Genomic DNA, 14,125 nt, shown 5'->3' on the forward strand with positions numbered 1-14,125 from the left:
GCTGACTGGAGCTGTGTGCTTCACTAATAGAGTCCAAAGAAAGATACCTATTAAAATAGACTTTAGTGGGTGTGTGTTGGCAACAGTATGTAATGCTGCTTCCACATGTCTTCAGTTAGGCCCTCTTTGTGTATGTTATCTTTATTTAGATGCCAGTTTATAAGAGAATTAATACCACAGCCTGTTCTTCAGTAGCACTATGCTAAAATTACGGAAATAATCATATTTCACACCGTCAAACCCAATCTTTACAATACCTTGAACGGCACTGCACTTACAAAGCTGTTAGCGATGTGCCATGATAATGACTAATGTAAGTAAGTGGCCACGAGTAACTTTTATGGAAATTCAGATAAGATAGAGTGCCTACTCTTGTGCTGTACACAACAATGAGGACCTGAAGGTGAGCCTGCCCTCAAAGACTTGGACTTTGATGGCGGACAGGCTAGTACACACACGGAGTCCAAGGTAGAAGGTAGCCTGTATTATCATCTACGTCTGGGCACAGAAGAGAAGTTCTGATTTAGGGTATGGGTTCCTGTGAAACGAAGGCTCTCTGCGCTTTGCCCTTGGGAATGTAGTATGATGAATTTTTCAGCTTAAAAATGAAAAACAACCTGATGATCAGAGAGACCCTGGGCATCGCCTTTTGCAAGCCTTTCATCTTAGAGTTGGAAAAAAGTGAAGCCCCAGCTGGCAGTGCACCTGCCTGCTATTATCACAAGGGCAAGTCAGTGGCAGAACAGTCTGACTCCAGTCCAGAGCCTTCCCACTTGATGAATCAGTCATTAAAGCTCACTGGCAAGATCTTCGTACTTCTTCCCCTCCCTGCGCTCTTAGTCTAAGGGCAACTGTGAAAGACCTTTTCTCCCGGCCCAGAGTTCCCACCCTCAGAACAGGATTGCACAATTCAAGAGCTGACCTGGACGGCCAAGTCCTACCCAGGCTCACTCTCGGTCGCCGACCTCGGAAGTGACGTAAGGGAAGCGGAAGCGCTGGCGCGGCTGCCGACTTCCTGTTGTTAGAGGCGGGGGGGTGGGGGGCTGGCTGCTCCGTGTGCGATTGTGTGGGGCGGCCTGGGGCGGCCCCGGAGCGGCTGACCCTCTGCCTGCGGGGACGGGAGTCGCGAGGCGGCCGCCATGGCGGGGTCGGAGAGCCAGCTCAAGAAAATGGTGTCCAAGGTGAGGCCGCGGCACGCTCGCCTCCCGGCGCGCGCCCACCGCTCCCTTCTGCGCCGCCCGGGCCTGCCCGACCAGCCCAGCGAGCCCCCCGGGCGGGCCCGAAGCCCCGGGCAGCCCCCGGCCGCCTCCGCCGCCCCCGGCCCCGGGATGCCTGTCGCCCGGTGCCGGGATCCGCCGGCCGGAGCCGGCGGGGGGCGGCGGCGGTCAACAAAGGCGCGGAGCCGAGGCCACCTGCCGCCCGCCCTCCTCTCTTCGGGGAGAGTTTGGAGCACTCTTTGGGGCAGTATAGTTTTCGCCTTAGTTTTTTATCAACACGAAGAGGGGGCTGTACTTAAAACTCGGTCTTGGGCACTCCTCCACGTCGTGTGCCAATATGGGTCTCGCCCGTCTTCGCCCTTCCCTCCCGGCCCCCGGAGATTGCGTCCTTTTCAGTGTGTATTCCTCGCGCAGCCCAGTTAGCCGCCCCGCGGGAGATCATAACTGTTGGTTGAATTGGCTCCATTGTAAGTGAAAACGTTCTGAGAAGCCCCGATACCGGTACCTCACTACCTCGGGTGCAGGGAATAGAATTCCATTACCATTTCAGGGACTTTGATTTGCTAAGAGCGACTGCCTTTAATTGTATGCTACTTACAGCGCGAATTTATTTGCTTTGAAGTTTTTAATCTTCACAGTTGAAGACTGCTGTATTTTTAAAATTTTTTAAAAAGCAGATAGGCATTTTGCATTTAAAGCCGTGAATTATTTTGACAACTACTTAAAATGTGGCACCTGATACCAGAGTGAACTGGGTGGGTTTTTTTGGTTGGTTGGTTGGTTGGTTTTTGTTTTCAATTTACCAAAGCTAATTGGAATAAGATGTATGTGAAGTGGTTGAGAGTAGACTCTTCACCAGTTAAATGGGTTAACTTTAGATACTTTTGTCAAAATAAAAATGGTAGAAAGCAAAGTAATTTAAACAGTTTTCAATATTATTAAGACACCCTATTATATATGAACTTATTTCTTTGAAAAATATACTTTTTGCCCTAGTAAAGTCATCCGCACAGTCTTTGGTTGAAGAGCAAATAATCTCTAAAGACATAGTGATGGTTTTTTAAATAAAGCTTCTCTTGGTTGTTCTAATCCTATCTTCTAGGCTCTGATTTTCTTTTTCTTTTTTTAATTGTAGTATAGTTGATTAATTTTCTTTTCATACGGTAATTATCCTTAATTGTAGAGGAAGTTTTAGGGAGCCCTAGAAGATTGTGCGCCAAGGTCTATGTTGCAACATTTATGTATCACTTTTTTAAGTACATTGTTTATATACTATGTAACTGAAGAGTATCTGTTCCTTACAGTGTTTTTACCTTTAAGTTGATAACATGGTCCTTAAGGTTTATTCCTTAATTTATATGTATGAAAGTATTTATATATAAGGACAGGAATATTCAGATACTGGTTTTGAATTTTAAAAACCGTAATTAAGTTTCCTGAACTTTCTGTAGAGGAACCTGCCTTCAAATTCAGAGGCAGGACATCTTTAGAAGATATTTTATACCTCCACCTCTCTTCTTCCTCCACCTCTTTATATCCCAAGAACAAAAAAGGACATAGGGAAGAGGTGGGAGAGGGCATTCTGCCTTTTGGTTCTTGGCCCAGTATCTCTTACAAGTGGTGATGTCAGTTCTGAGCATCAGCATCTTTTCTGTCCAGGCTGTGAGTAGATAGATAGGTAGGAATAATAAGTAGGATAATAGAAGCAATTTGTGGAGTTTCTTCCTCCTGGTGGAGGGCTAGCTTCAGGTGTTATCCTTTCAGTTGGATGTGGTCCAGTGTAGGAACTGGTAGCCAGGGCCTTGGACACATGGCTAGGGTGATGGTTCTTTACTTTTTATCTGATTCTGGGACTTCCACCACTCATCATGTTCCTTTGGGCTACCTCCTTTGACTTATGTCTTTTTTGAAGTGTAATTGACATACAGCATTGTATTATCTTTTTATATATTACAGGTATTTTTTTTTCCTTTGAGCATTTATTTTGGCTTCCAACTTAAATGCAGCTTTTAGTTTAACATGCTTCTCTGCCATCCTTTTTGCAGTTAAGAGAAGTATATTTATACTATTGGTCCATCTTGCTTTACACAAATAACTTTTAGATGTTTCATACAGACAACTACCAGTATTCTTACATGGTGTATCTGCGGCATTCCTAGAGGTGGAGTCACTACTAACTGGGTAGAAGAGAGCTGACACATTAAAGATTGTAATGCACTTCACACTGTCTTAGCTTCTAGGGCTACAACAGTGAACAGTCAGACAAAACACTCTACACTTGTGCAATTTAAATTATCATAGATGGCAGTACATTAAGTAGCATGTTAGAAGGTGTTAAGTGCTTTGGAGAAAAGTAAAGCAGGAAAAGGCAATAGAGTGCTTGGTTGCAGTTATAGAATAGTAAAGGAAGGCCTTCCTGAGGTCTATTTGAGCAGACACCTGAAAGAGATAAGGAGGCAAACTGAAACAGTCTGGAGTTAGACTGTTCCAGAAAGAAGGAAAAACAAGTGCCAGGGCCCTGAGACAGAAGCTTGTCGCGCATGGTAGAGGAACAGCAAAGGGGGCTAAGGGGGCTGGACTGGAATGAGCAAGGGGAAACAGTGCTAAATAAAGGTGTGGTAGATTTTGGAGGGTCTTGCAGGCCACTGTAAAGGCTTTGGCTTGTACTTGGAGTATGTTGGGAAACCACTGATTCGTTTTAACAGAATAGCTCTAGCTGCTGTGCTGAGACTAGGAGGTTCAGTAGAGTGGAGGCAGAGACAACTCTAAAGAGGCTATTGTAGTAACCTAAGTGTAGCTATGAAGGTAATGAGGAGTGATCAGATTCTGGATATTTTTGAAGGTGGAGCTAACGGGATTTTCTGACAGACTCACTGTGGATGTGTAAGAAAGAGAGGCATCCAGGATAATGTCAAAGTTTTTGTCCTGAGCAAGTAGAAGGATATAGACATGGAAGACTGTAAGAGGAGTCGATTTTGGGGGTAGATAGGGAGTTCAATTCTGATCATGTTAAATTTGACATTCATCAGATATCCAAGTGGAGATATAAAACTGGCAATTAGATATGCCTGTCTGGAGTTCAGGAAAGAGGTTCAGACTGGAATTTTTAATTTGGGAGTTATCAGTGTATAAATGGTATCTTAAGCCATGCATGGAGATCACCAAAGGATTGAGTTTAAATAAAGAAAAGGACCAAGGACTGAGCCCTGGGGCTCAATATTATTAAGATAAGAGGTCAGGAGAAGAGAAAGAACCAGCAAAGACACTGAGAAGGGGCAGCCACAGAGAGGAGGAAAAGAAACAGTGATGTCCTGCAAATCAAGTGAAGAACATATTTTAAGAGGAGAGAATTAGCTTGGTCAGATGCTGCTGTGATAGGGTGAGTAAGATGAAGACAGGATTGGCCGTTGCATATGGCCATGTGTGGCAGATACTGATGACGTTAATGAGCAGTTTCAGTGAAAGTGGAAAACCCTGATTGGAGTGGGTTTGAAGAGCATGGGTCTAGTCTTTGAGCATCAGTGGTGGTTAACATCACAGAGAGATACCTAGATATCATATGCCACTTGATGGAAAAACACCATCATCTGTGAAATGATCTTGCGGGAGAGAGAGGATAAAAAAGTAAAATTTAGAAAAAAATCATCAAAACTTCCAGATTCAACTATTAATTCACAGGAAATACAAAGGCAATAGGAACATATATATTAAATTACACCAAGGGGATGCAGTTAGCAAAATCCAAACCATGGGAGCTTCTATAGGACAAATGAACCAATGTTTTCAACAAGAAATTTCAAGGGGTTAAAATAGAAAAGGGCCCACTGATGATAGATAAATAAAATGTGTTATATGCATATAATGGAATATTCAGCAACATAAATGTACCTTGAAAGCATGCTAAGTGAAAGAAGGTAGTCATAAATGACCACATATAATTCCATTTATATGAAATGTCCAGAATATGCAAATCTATAGAAACAGTAGATTAGTATTGTCTAGAGTGAATGGGGATGGCGCTGGTGGAGTGAGGGGGTGATTGCTAAAGGGTGTGCTTTTCTTTTGGAGGTGATGAAAATGTCCTAAAATTGATGTGGTGGTTGCACAACTCTGAATGTACTAAAAACCACTGAACTTTATATAATTCACTTTAAATGTGTGAATTACATGGTATGTGAATTATATCTCAATAAAGTTATTATTAAAAAAGAGGGATAGGAGAGAATCTATAGATTGAGAGGCCTGAAGGACATTTTAACAGATTGAAATATGTGGTCTTTATTTGGATCTCTATTCAAACAAACTTAAAAAAAGAATGACATGAGACTGCATATTTGATGATATAAGGAAATAGCGATTATTTTAGTATGATAGTAGTGTGGGCTTTTTTTTTAAAGTTCTTATCTTTTAAAGATATGTACTAAAACATTTATGGGTAATAGGATATGATGTTACCATTTGCTTCAGAATAATACAGGAGGGGGGAAAGGTGAATGAGATTATAGATTAAATAAGATTGGCTGTGAATTGATTGTTGTTGAAGCTGGGTGTATTGCTGAAGCAGGGGATTTATTATGCTGTTCTACTTTTGGATACCTTTGAAATGTTGTCCTCTTTAAGAGGAGAGAGTAGGAAGGGAGCAATTACAGACAGCAGAAGTAGAAAGCAGTTTTTGCTGTAAAGGGGAACTGAGAGAAGTTTGGTTGTAGGTGGGGGGGGGGAGGTAAGGAATGTGTGTGAATAAGAAAGGAGAAAGTAGAATCTGTGTGTGATAATAATACTGATCCCATAGCATGGAAAAATTGGTGCTTCAGGACAAAAGAGGCCAAGAACTGCTGAAGAGATGCCTTTCAGTACACCTGAATTTATTTCCTGTTTTTTATATTTTCTCTCTTACTATCACTGTGTTTTTGTGCTGGTCTCTGAGATTTGACTGTACTCTAATCCTTCTGTTGAATGTTTTGTTTCTACTCTCACTTTTTTTTTTTTTTAATATGTCTTTTCTGAGTGTTCTTATTTCATGGATACAATATCATTTCTTTGAAAAAATTTTTAAAATATTTTACTTATTTATTTTTTTATTTGGTTGCACCGGGTGTTAGTTGTGGCATGTGGGCTCCTTAGTTGTGGTATATGGGATCTAGTTCCCTGACTAGGGATCAAACCCAGGCCCCCTGAATTGGGAGCATGGAGTCTCAACCACTGCGCCACTAGGGAAGTCCCTGAAATTTTTAATGCTAATTATTTTTGAAGTTTTCTTCTGCGCCTTGCAGTATTTTTATTCTTAGTTCTTTTCTGTTTGTTTCGGTCTGTGATGTGTTTCTTGGAGTGTTTCTTTTTGAAATAGCTGACTGTTCGTTTTTTAAGAGAAGCATTAAAAGCTGATTGAAAGCTTTGTGTGCATGCATGGAGCTTGTCAGCTGGTGAGCCTCAGTGTGTTGTGGACACATGGGGATCCCCATCTCCTGATTTCCTAATCTGCTAAGAGTGTGTATGCAAGGTTCACAGTTTTCCTGGACAGGAGTGGTCCAGGCAGGGGTATGAGAGTACAGTACAGCACATGGTAAATTGCAGAATAGTTGGTATTGATGATAAATGCTGGAGAGGAAGAGATCATTATGTAAAGGGAAGTCTGGAAAAGGATTCATTGAGAGGGAAAGAGATGTAAGCTAGGTCTTTGAGAATGATTAAGATTTGATTTGGTGGAGGGCCTTTTAAGTTGGAAAAAGCTAAAATGGAGGTAAAAGTATGAATAGGTGGCAGGAGAGAAAGCTACTGAGATTCTTTCAGTCTTTATTTAATTAATGATTAATCAGAACCATTATACTTTTAAGAAAAGTGCTATTAAGAAAATAAGATTTTAAGAAAATTAACCTAGCAGTAAAATATGTGCATTGGTTTTAAACTAAATTCATTTGTAATTTTTCTTTTCAGTACAAATACAGAGACCTAACTGTACGTGAAACTGTCAATGTTATTACTTTATACAAAGATCTCAAACCTGTATTGGATTCATATGGTGAGTTTATATAATAAAAATATGAAATACCATGCTTTTGAGTTTACTCTTTTTTGTTAATAATTGTAGGTTTCCCATTTTGTGTTTAAGTTTGTTGGTTTCTTTCATTGTAGGACTAACCTTCGCCTAAAAAAAGTGTTGAGGGATAGGAAATTACAAGATCTAATAACAACATCTTATATTTGTTTAGTTATTTTAAGTTTTAAAATGCTACACTAACATAGAACTAATGCAAATTTAGACCTAGAGGTGATGTTAAAGATAGGTTAGTCCATCATTTCCCAAAATAGTATACACAGTTGTGAAGAATGTTGCTTGGGGGGGTGGGGATGTGGAGGGGATTCTGAGGTTATGTTTGAATTAAATTAAATGGGTTTCTTTGCAACAAGATTTCTCAGAGCCTTTAATATGCTAAGGTATTATGCCTCACCAAGAGGGGAGAGAAGATAATGCATTGTTCAATATATTCTAAAGTCAATTAGTGAACCCTTTTTCTCTCTAGAGCATCTCTATATTCTTAGGAACACATTTTATAAAACTATTCTGGACTACCCTTTTCATTTTATAGATGAAGGAAACACTTAATAACTATTGTCCTTAATTCTGTAGAGTAGGTAGGTGACAGTTTGTATCTACCTTCTATTGAGATGAAGTAAAATTGTGATTTAAGTAAGAAATGACAACAGTTAGAGTTGGGTGTTTTGTTTTTTTTTTTTTAATCGTCTTTTTGGCCCCAGCAATCCTAACATAATCTCTCCAACCCTGTCTCCTTGTAAACACCTAATGTGCCAAGGCCAAGGGAAACCCATGCTGCCTCCTGCTCATTGTGAGGCCCTTGGCAATGAGGGCAAAGAGCTGAATTTTGTAGCTGAGGCTCTCACTCTAAACTGCACTCACTCCTAGGGCTTTGCATACAGGAGCCTGGTGAGAGAGGTAAGAGGCAACAGAGAGGGCATTAATCCTGAGTTTCCCGAACAACAGTCATGAACTGGAAGTCCTCTCCCAAACTAGGGCACAGTTCTCCCTCCTGTCCATGTACCGTACTGTGGTATTTAGATCTGCAAGAAAACTCATATTACCAAAATTAGAATTAATTTAAAAATAGCTTCAATGGGGGAATAAAGTGACAAAGGCTAGAACTTTACAGTAAGTGTATAGTTTTTACTGAACACTAAAAGAATAAATGTTGATCAAAACTGACAGACTCCAACATCATTGAACAAATCTTATATAGCTTTATGTGGCTGGACCAAGTCTAAATCATTGTCAGCAACATGCTTTTAGAGTAAATATAACCCTAAAATTAAATAAGGTGGTCTTTTTAAAACACAAAATCAGAATAAATTACAGCACAGTTTATAACTGTCAGTAGTAGGTAAAAGAACTGAGGTCAGCAGTACAGTTCTGTGTTCGTACATTATAGCCTTTCCCCATGTGATACAGTGTTAATTCCCAATCATTATTATAAATAATAGCAGTCCATATAATACAAATTATGTGCCCTAGTTATTCAGTCAAATATAGGTAGGAAAACTTGTGTGATGTGAGGAATGCTTGTGTTAAAAGATCATGTTGTATTTGGTTGTGAAAACTTTTTTCCTTTTTAATACTGTGGGATACTACATTGGGATTGAGAATGACAGTGAGTGGGAATAAGCATCTGAGAAATCTAGAATTTAATGCTGTTAGGTTAATATTTACTGTGGTAGCAGTTAATAGTGATTTTTAAGTAATTTTATAATCATGTTGGTTGGGGATCCAGAGCTCATATTTATCGGGACTGTAACATTCATATTTATTTTTCCAAGTAATTCATAGCATCTTTACTCATTCAAAACCTGATCCCGTTAAATGAATCAACAAACAGTACTTTATTATTGGACAAAATGTATGAATAGCAACAAGTTAGTGTCTTTCAAAAGTAATAATGCGTTTTAACCATTGTTTCTGAAAGAATAACTTATGTGGGAGTATCTGTGAAAATGCTTGTTGATTAACTCATTATTCTTACCTTTCAGTTTTTAATGATGGCAGTTCCAGGGAACTAATGAACCTCACTGGAACAATTCCTGTGCCTTATAGAGGTAAATGTCTTATGTGATTTATGTTTCCAGCATAGATGTATTTTAATTCACATTTAGTTGCCAAAGAATTGTAGGTAATTAAGCTTGCTTTCTTGTGACTTTCATGATAATATAGAAACTTTAACTTCTGTTTTACGTGAACTTCATTTGGCAGCAGCACCTAATATTTTCAGCTTCTTCCCCCACCCATCGCCTTCCTTATCAAGACATATCAACAAATAAGTGCCTCGATGCACTGAAAGAATTTTGTTTCAGAGAATCTTAGAGCTAGAAAGGAATCTTAGGTGCCTCTTAGTTCAGCCTCCCACCCTATTCGAACTTATGTGACAATGGGAAGCTGTATAGTATAGTTACTAAGATAGAGGCTTTACAGTCAGGGCAGAGTAGGATTTTAGTTCTTGCTCTGTAATCTATTAGTTTTGTGACAATGGGCATCTGTTAACATTTGGATAATAGTACCTAACTCAAAGAAGAATTCATTTGTGATAATGTGTGTAAAGGACTTAGCACAGAGGCTGGTATATAATAAGCAGATATCAAAAGTAGCTATTATTTATGGTTGTAATGCTGATGACGGATAATTACATCTCTGTTAGCCAGTCAGCCACCCTCTGCTGGAATACTTACAGCAATAATGGAGCATTCAGCTTCATAAGCAACTGTTCTGTTTTTGGACAGATCTGTTTGTTAATTTTTCCTTGTGACTGGATGAGACCTGTGTCTCTGTAACATACTCATTGATTTTATATAGTACCTGCTATGCATAGGGGATAAGGGCTAGGGATGTACTTTCTCTGAAAGAACATACACAAATAGGGGAAACGGAATAAATAGATATTTACACTATTCTATACCTGTTACAGAATAATAAAATATAAAGGTGCCGTGAGATTATAAGAGGAGAACAAGAACACGTGGGAAGGTCATCGAAGAAATGACGATCAAACTTGGTATTAAAAGATGAGTGAACCATTCATAACAGAATGAATATTCCAGGCAGCGGGAAAAAACACTTGAGCATCAGCATTTTATAGACCAAGTATGAGTAAAATGCAGGGTTACTGACTGCCTTTACCCCAGGAAGTAGGCTCTGGTGAGGGAAATAGGTATGTGGGGGAGAGAAGGAGGCAGAAAACTTGTAGATGTAATTAAAGACATTTATTTTTTTTCTTCCAGTTTTATTGAGATGTAATTGACATATAGCACTGTGTAAGTTTAAGGTATACAGTGTAATGATTTGACTTCATACGTCAAGAGATGATTACCTGAATAAGTTTAGTGAACATCTGTTATCTCATATAGATACAAAATGAAGGAAATAGGAAAAAAAATTTTTTCCCTTGTGATGAAAACTTGGGAAGAGTTTTCATCAAGTTGTGATGTTGCTCTCTTAACAACTTTCATATATAACATACAGCAGTGTTCATGACATTTATCATGTTGTACATTACATTCCTAGTACTTACTTTATAACCGGAAGTTTGTACCTTTGACTGCCTTCCTACAGTTCTCCGTTCCCTGAGCCCTTACCTCTGACAACCACAGATCTGATCTCTTTTTCTATGTTTGCTTATTTCTGTGTGTTTGAAGTATAATTGACTTATAACACTATGTTCCTTTCTGTTACATAACAGTGATTTGATATTTCTGTATATTTCAAAATGATCATCATAAGTCTAGTTACCACCTGTCATCATACAAAACACACATAATTATTGACTGTATTCCCCACACTGTACATTTCATACCCATGATTCATTTATTTTGCAGCTGGAAGTTTGTACCTCTTAATCTCCCTCACCTATTTCTCTCCTCCCACCTCCTCCTCCAGCAACCACCTGTTTGTTCTTTGTATCTGTGAGTCTGTTTCTGTTTAGTTTTGTTTGTTCATTTGTTTTGTTGTTTGAATTCCACATATAAGTGAAATCATACAGTGTTTGTCTTTTTCTGTCTGACTTATTTCACTTAATATAATACCCTCTAGGTCCATCCATGTTGTCACAAATGGCAAGATTTCATTCTTTTTTATGGCTCAGTAATATTCCATTAGTATATGCATACCGCATCTTTATCCGTTCATCTATCAGTGGGTACTTAGGTTGCTTCCATATCTTGGCCATTGTAAATAATGTTGCAGTGAACATAGGGGTGCATATATCTTTTCAAATTAGTGTTTTTATTTTCTTCAGATAAATACCCAGAAGTAGAATGGCTGGATCATATGGTAGTTCTATTTTTAATTTTTAAGGAATCTCCTTAGTGTTTTCCATAGTGGCTTCACCAATTTATATCCCTACCAGAAGTGCACAAGAGTTCTCTTTTTTATACACACACACACACACACTCATACTCACACTCATACACATACATATATGTAAATTTTATCTAAACTAAACCTTTGTTTCCTAACCATTTTTGTATAGTACAGTTTCTAAGCCTAAGTAATTCTGGAGAATTCATCATTTTCACAAAGCAAAGAATTCTAGGTGGTGGAAATAAAGTTATGTTTTATGTATTAGGTTATATTCTGTTGGAGTCTTTTTTTTTTTCATTGTAGAAGTACTTTTGGGTAAAAAGTAGATCGAAAGTCCCATAACTGTCTGATTTCTTCGAGTAAATTTTATGTGTATATACTTTTATGAAGTAAAACTGTTTCTAAGTGGGGGAAATGTATCTGAATTATCTGAGGTGATTCAAATGGTTGCTTGGGACATTGGGCTTTGACCTCAGTAAGAAAAGTCTTTGATTTATGTTTAATATATTAATTCTGTCAGATCCTTTGAAACACCATTCATTTTGACTATAGTCAAATTTTTCAACTGAGAGATTCTGTTACATAAAGCAAAAAAAAAGAGATGGCATCATTGATTCTTAAACTACCACTGAAAATGCCATACTAATTGGTCAAGCTGTGGCCACCAGTCAGCATCTGTGTGACACTTGGATTAGGTCTTATAGTCTGACTTTTGGCAAGGGAATTTCAGGTCTAGCATATCACTTTCTGAAGGACACCATTATCTATGGTCTTCCTTCTATATCCTTTCCCAGTGAACTTTATTAACTGAAGTGGTGAGTCAAATAACAAAGAATGGCTTGAACCAAAAGATAATTTGTGAACAGTGTTTTTACAGCTGTAAGTAGACACTGGCAGAGTAGTGATCGATTAGCTCCTTTATCCTGCTTGTGTATGTTATGAACTGAAAATTTGAAAAACTAATCTTAAACAGAACTTTGAAATATAAAACATTTGTTGTGATTTTTTTTTAAAGTGTTGCTTAGTTGTAGCTCTTTCTTGCTTACCTACTAAGCCATTATTGAAAAATAATAAAAGAGAGTAACTGAAGTTTCTCTTTCTCTCTCAGGTAATACATATAATATTCCAATATGCCTGTGGCTGCTGGACACATATCCATATAATCCCCCTATCTGTTTTGTTAAGCCTACTAGTTCAATGACTATTAAAACAGGAAAGCATGTGGATGCTAATGGGAAGATATATCTTCCTTATCTACATGAATGGAAACACGTAAGTATTAACAGAGTGTTCTGTGAATTTGCTGTATTTCGTATATTTTGTTCACTAGCATCTACTTTCTGTTAACATTCAAGGAGGATAAATTCACATAAGATTACTAATCACTGAGCTGGGTAATTGAAAAGGCTGTTTAAAAGAAACATATCTTATATTTCTGTAGAGCTCGGTAGCTTATAGAATATGCATAGTCACTATTTTATTTGCTTGAACTGAACCTTTAAGAATAGAGAGAATTCACATATGAGAAATGCATTTAAAAAGATAGTATACTGGTGGCATGTATTTGTGAAACTGTTCAAATCTCATTACTCAAAGTGCTCCTATCAAGAAGTAATAGTAGTAAGAAACTTCTCTTTCTGCCTCTGATGATATAGCTCTGGCAGTTTCTATCGAAAAAAAATGCTAGAAAAGCCAAACAAAGTACAAACAACATCTCTGGAAGGCTTTGGAGAACTGTTGAGGCAATTAGGACTTGAAGGGCCAAGATCCTATGGAGAAGGGAGCTGCAAAGAGATAAGTCAACATTTTGCCAGTTCTCCCTATGGGTATTTACTGATTCTTGGTACAGGGTAGGAGGCTGAGAATCTGGGCAGGGGGCTTTAGCTAGAGGCAAAGACGACTGCAGAGTTTCTAACAGTCTCACAGGGCTGAAAGGACAACAGTTGCTGTTCTGTCTGCCAGGCGGGCAGTATCTTAGGAGCCAAGCTTTGGGAGAAAAGGAAGCTACAAAGAAGTGAGCCAGATAATTTGAGTTTCCCCCTCAAAGGACATGCTGAATTCCTAAATTTCAAAGACAAGATGCTAAAAAGCTAAGCAGAAAGCCTCTGAAAAACATAGCCAAGTTCTCATCAGTCTTAGATTGAGGAGGCAGTAGGAGTTCGGAACCTTATCGAGGAGGAGGGGTATAAATAAACATCCTAGGCTCTTAGCAGCCCTGGAGGAACACACCCTATGAGTGGGAGCTCAGGCAGAATGAGCCCTATAAAACTCCAACCTTGAATGAGCTCAGTCCCTGATTATATTAAGGTGATTCTCACAATATCTGCCAGCGATAAGATAGAGTAAACTTACTGGAGGAAGATAGTATATAGAGCCTGTATAATTTTTCATGAACAGTGTCCAATACAATTTAAAATTGTCAGGTACATCAAGAGAAAGGACAAAGAGGGAAAAAAGACAGTAGAAACAGGACACCCCTCCCCTAGGTAACCCCCGTTATTGGACACAGACTTGAAAATGATTGTGATTAGTATGTTCAAGATGGAGAATT

The 14,125-nt window shown here is 38.7% G+C and overlaps 1 protein-coding gene across 4 annotated transcripts in view; it reads left to right on the forward strand.

The window, feature by feature from the left end:
- The first annotated feature begins 1,013 nt into the window (after positions 1-1,013).
- The window catches only part of TSG101 (tumor susceptibility 101), a 45,500-nt gene continuing 32,388 nt past the window's right edge, over positions 1,014-14,125 (forward strand). For 3 of the 4 annotated variants that reach the window (XM_057747970.1, XM_057747971.1, XM_057747973.1), the window contains exons 1-4: positions 1,014-1,181; positions 7,152-7,236; positions 9,255-9,320; positions 12,683-12,846. In XM_057747970.1, coding sequence (XP_057603953.1) covers positions 1,140-1,181; positions 7,152-7,236; positions 9,255-9,320; positions 12,683-12,846 — 357 coding nt within the window. In that variant the 5' untranslated portion in view covers positions 1,014-1,139. Of the gene's footprint in view, positions 1,182-7,151; positions 7,237-9,254; positions 9,321-10,183; positions 10,271-12,682; positions 12,847-14,125 lie in introns of those variants that run through there. The other variant, XM_057747972.1, reaches the window with a different exon arrangement.

This window comes from Hippopotamus amphibius, chromosome 9, assembly GCF_030028045.1.
Source record: "Hippopotamus amphibius kiboko isolate mHipAmp2 chromosome 9, mHipAmp2.hap2, whole genome shotgun sequence".
Taxonomy (NCBI): domain Eukaryota; kingdom Metazoa; phylum Chordata; class Mammalia; order Artiodactyla; family Hippopotamidae; genus Hippopotamus; species Hippopotamus amphibius.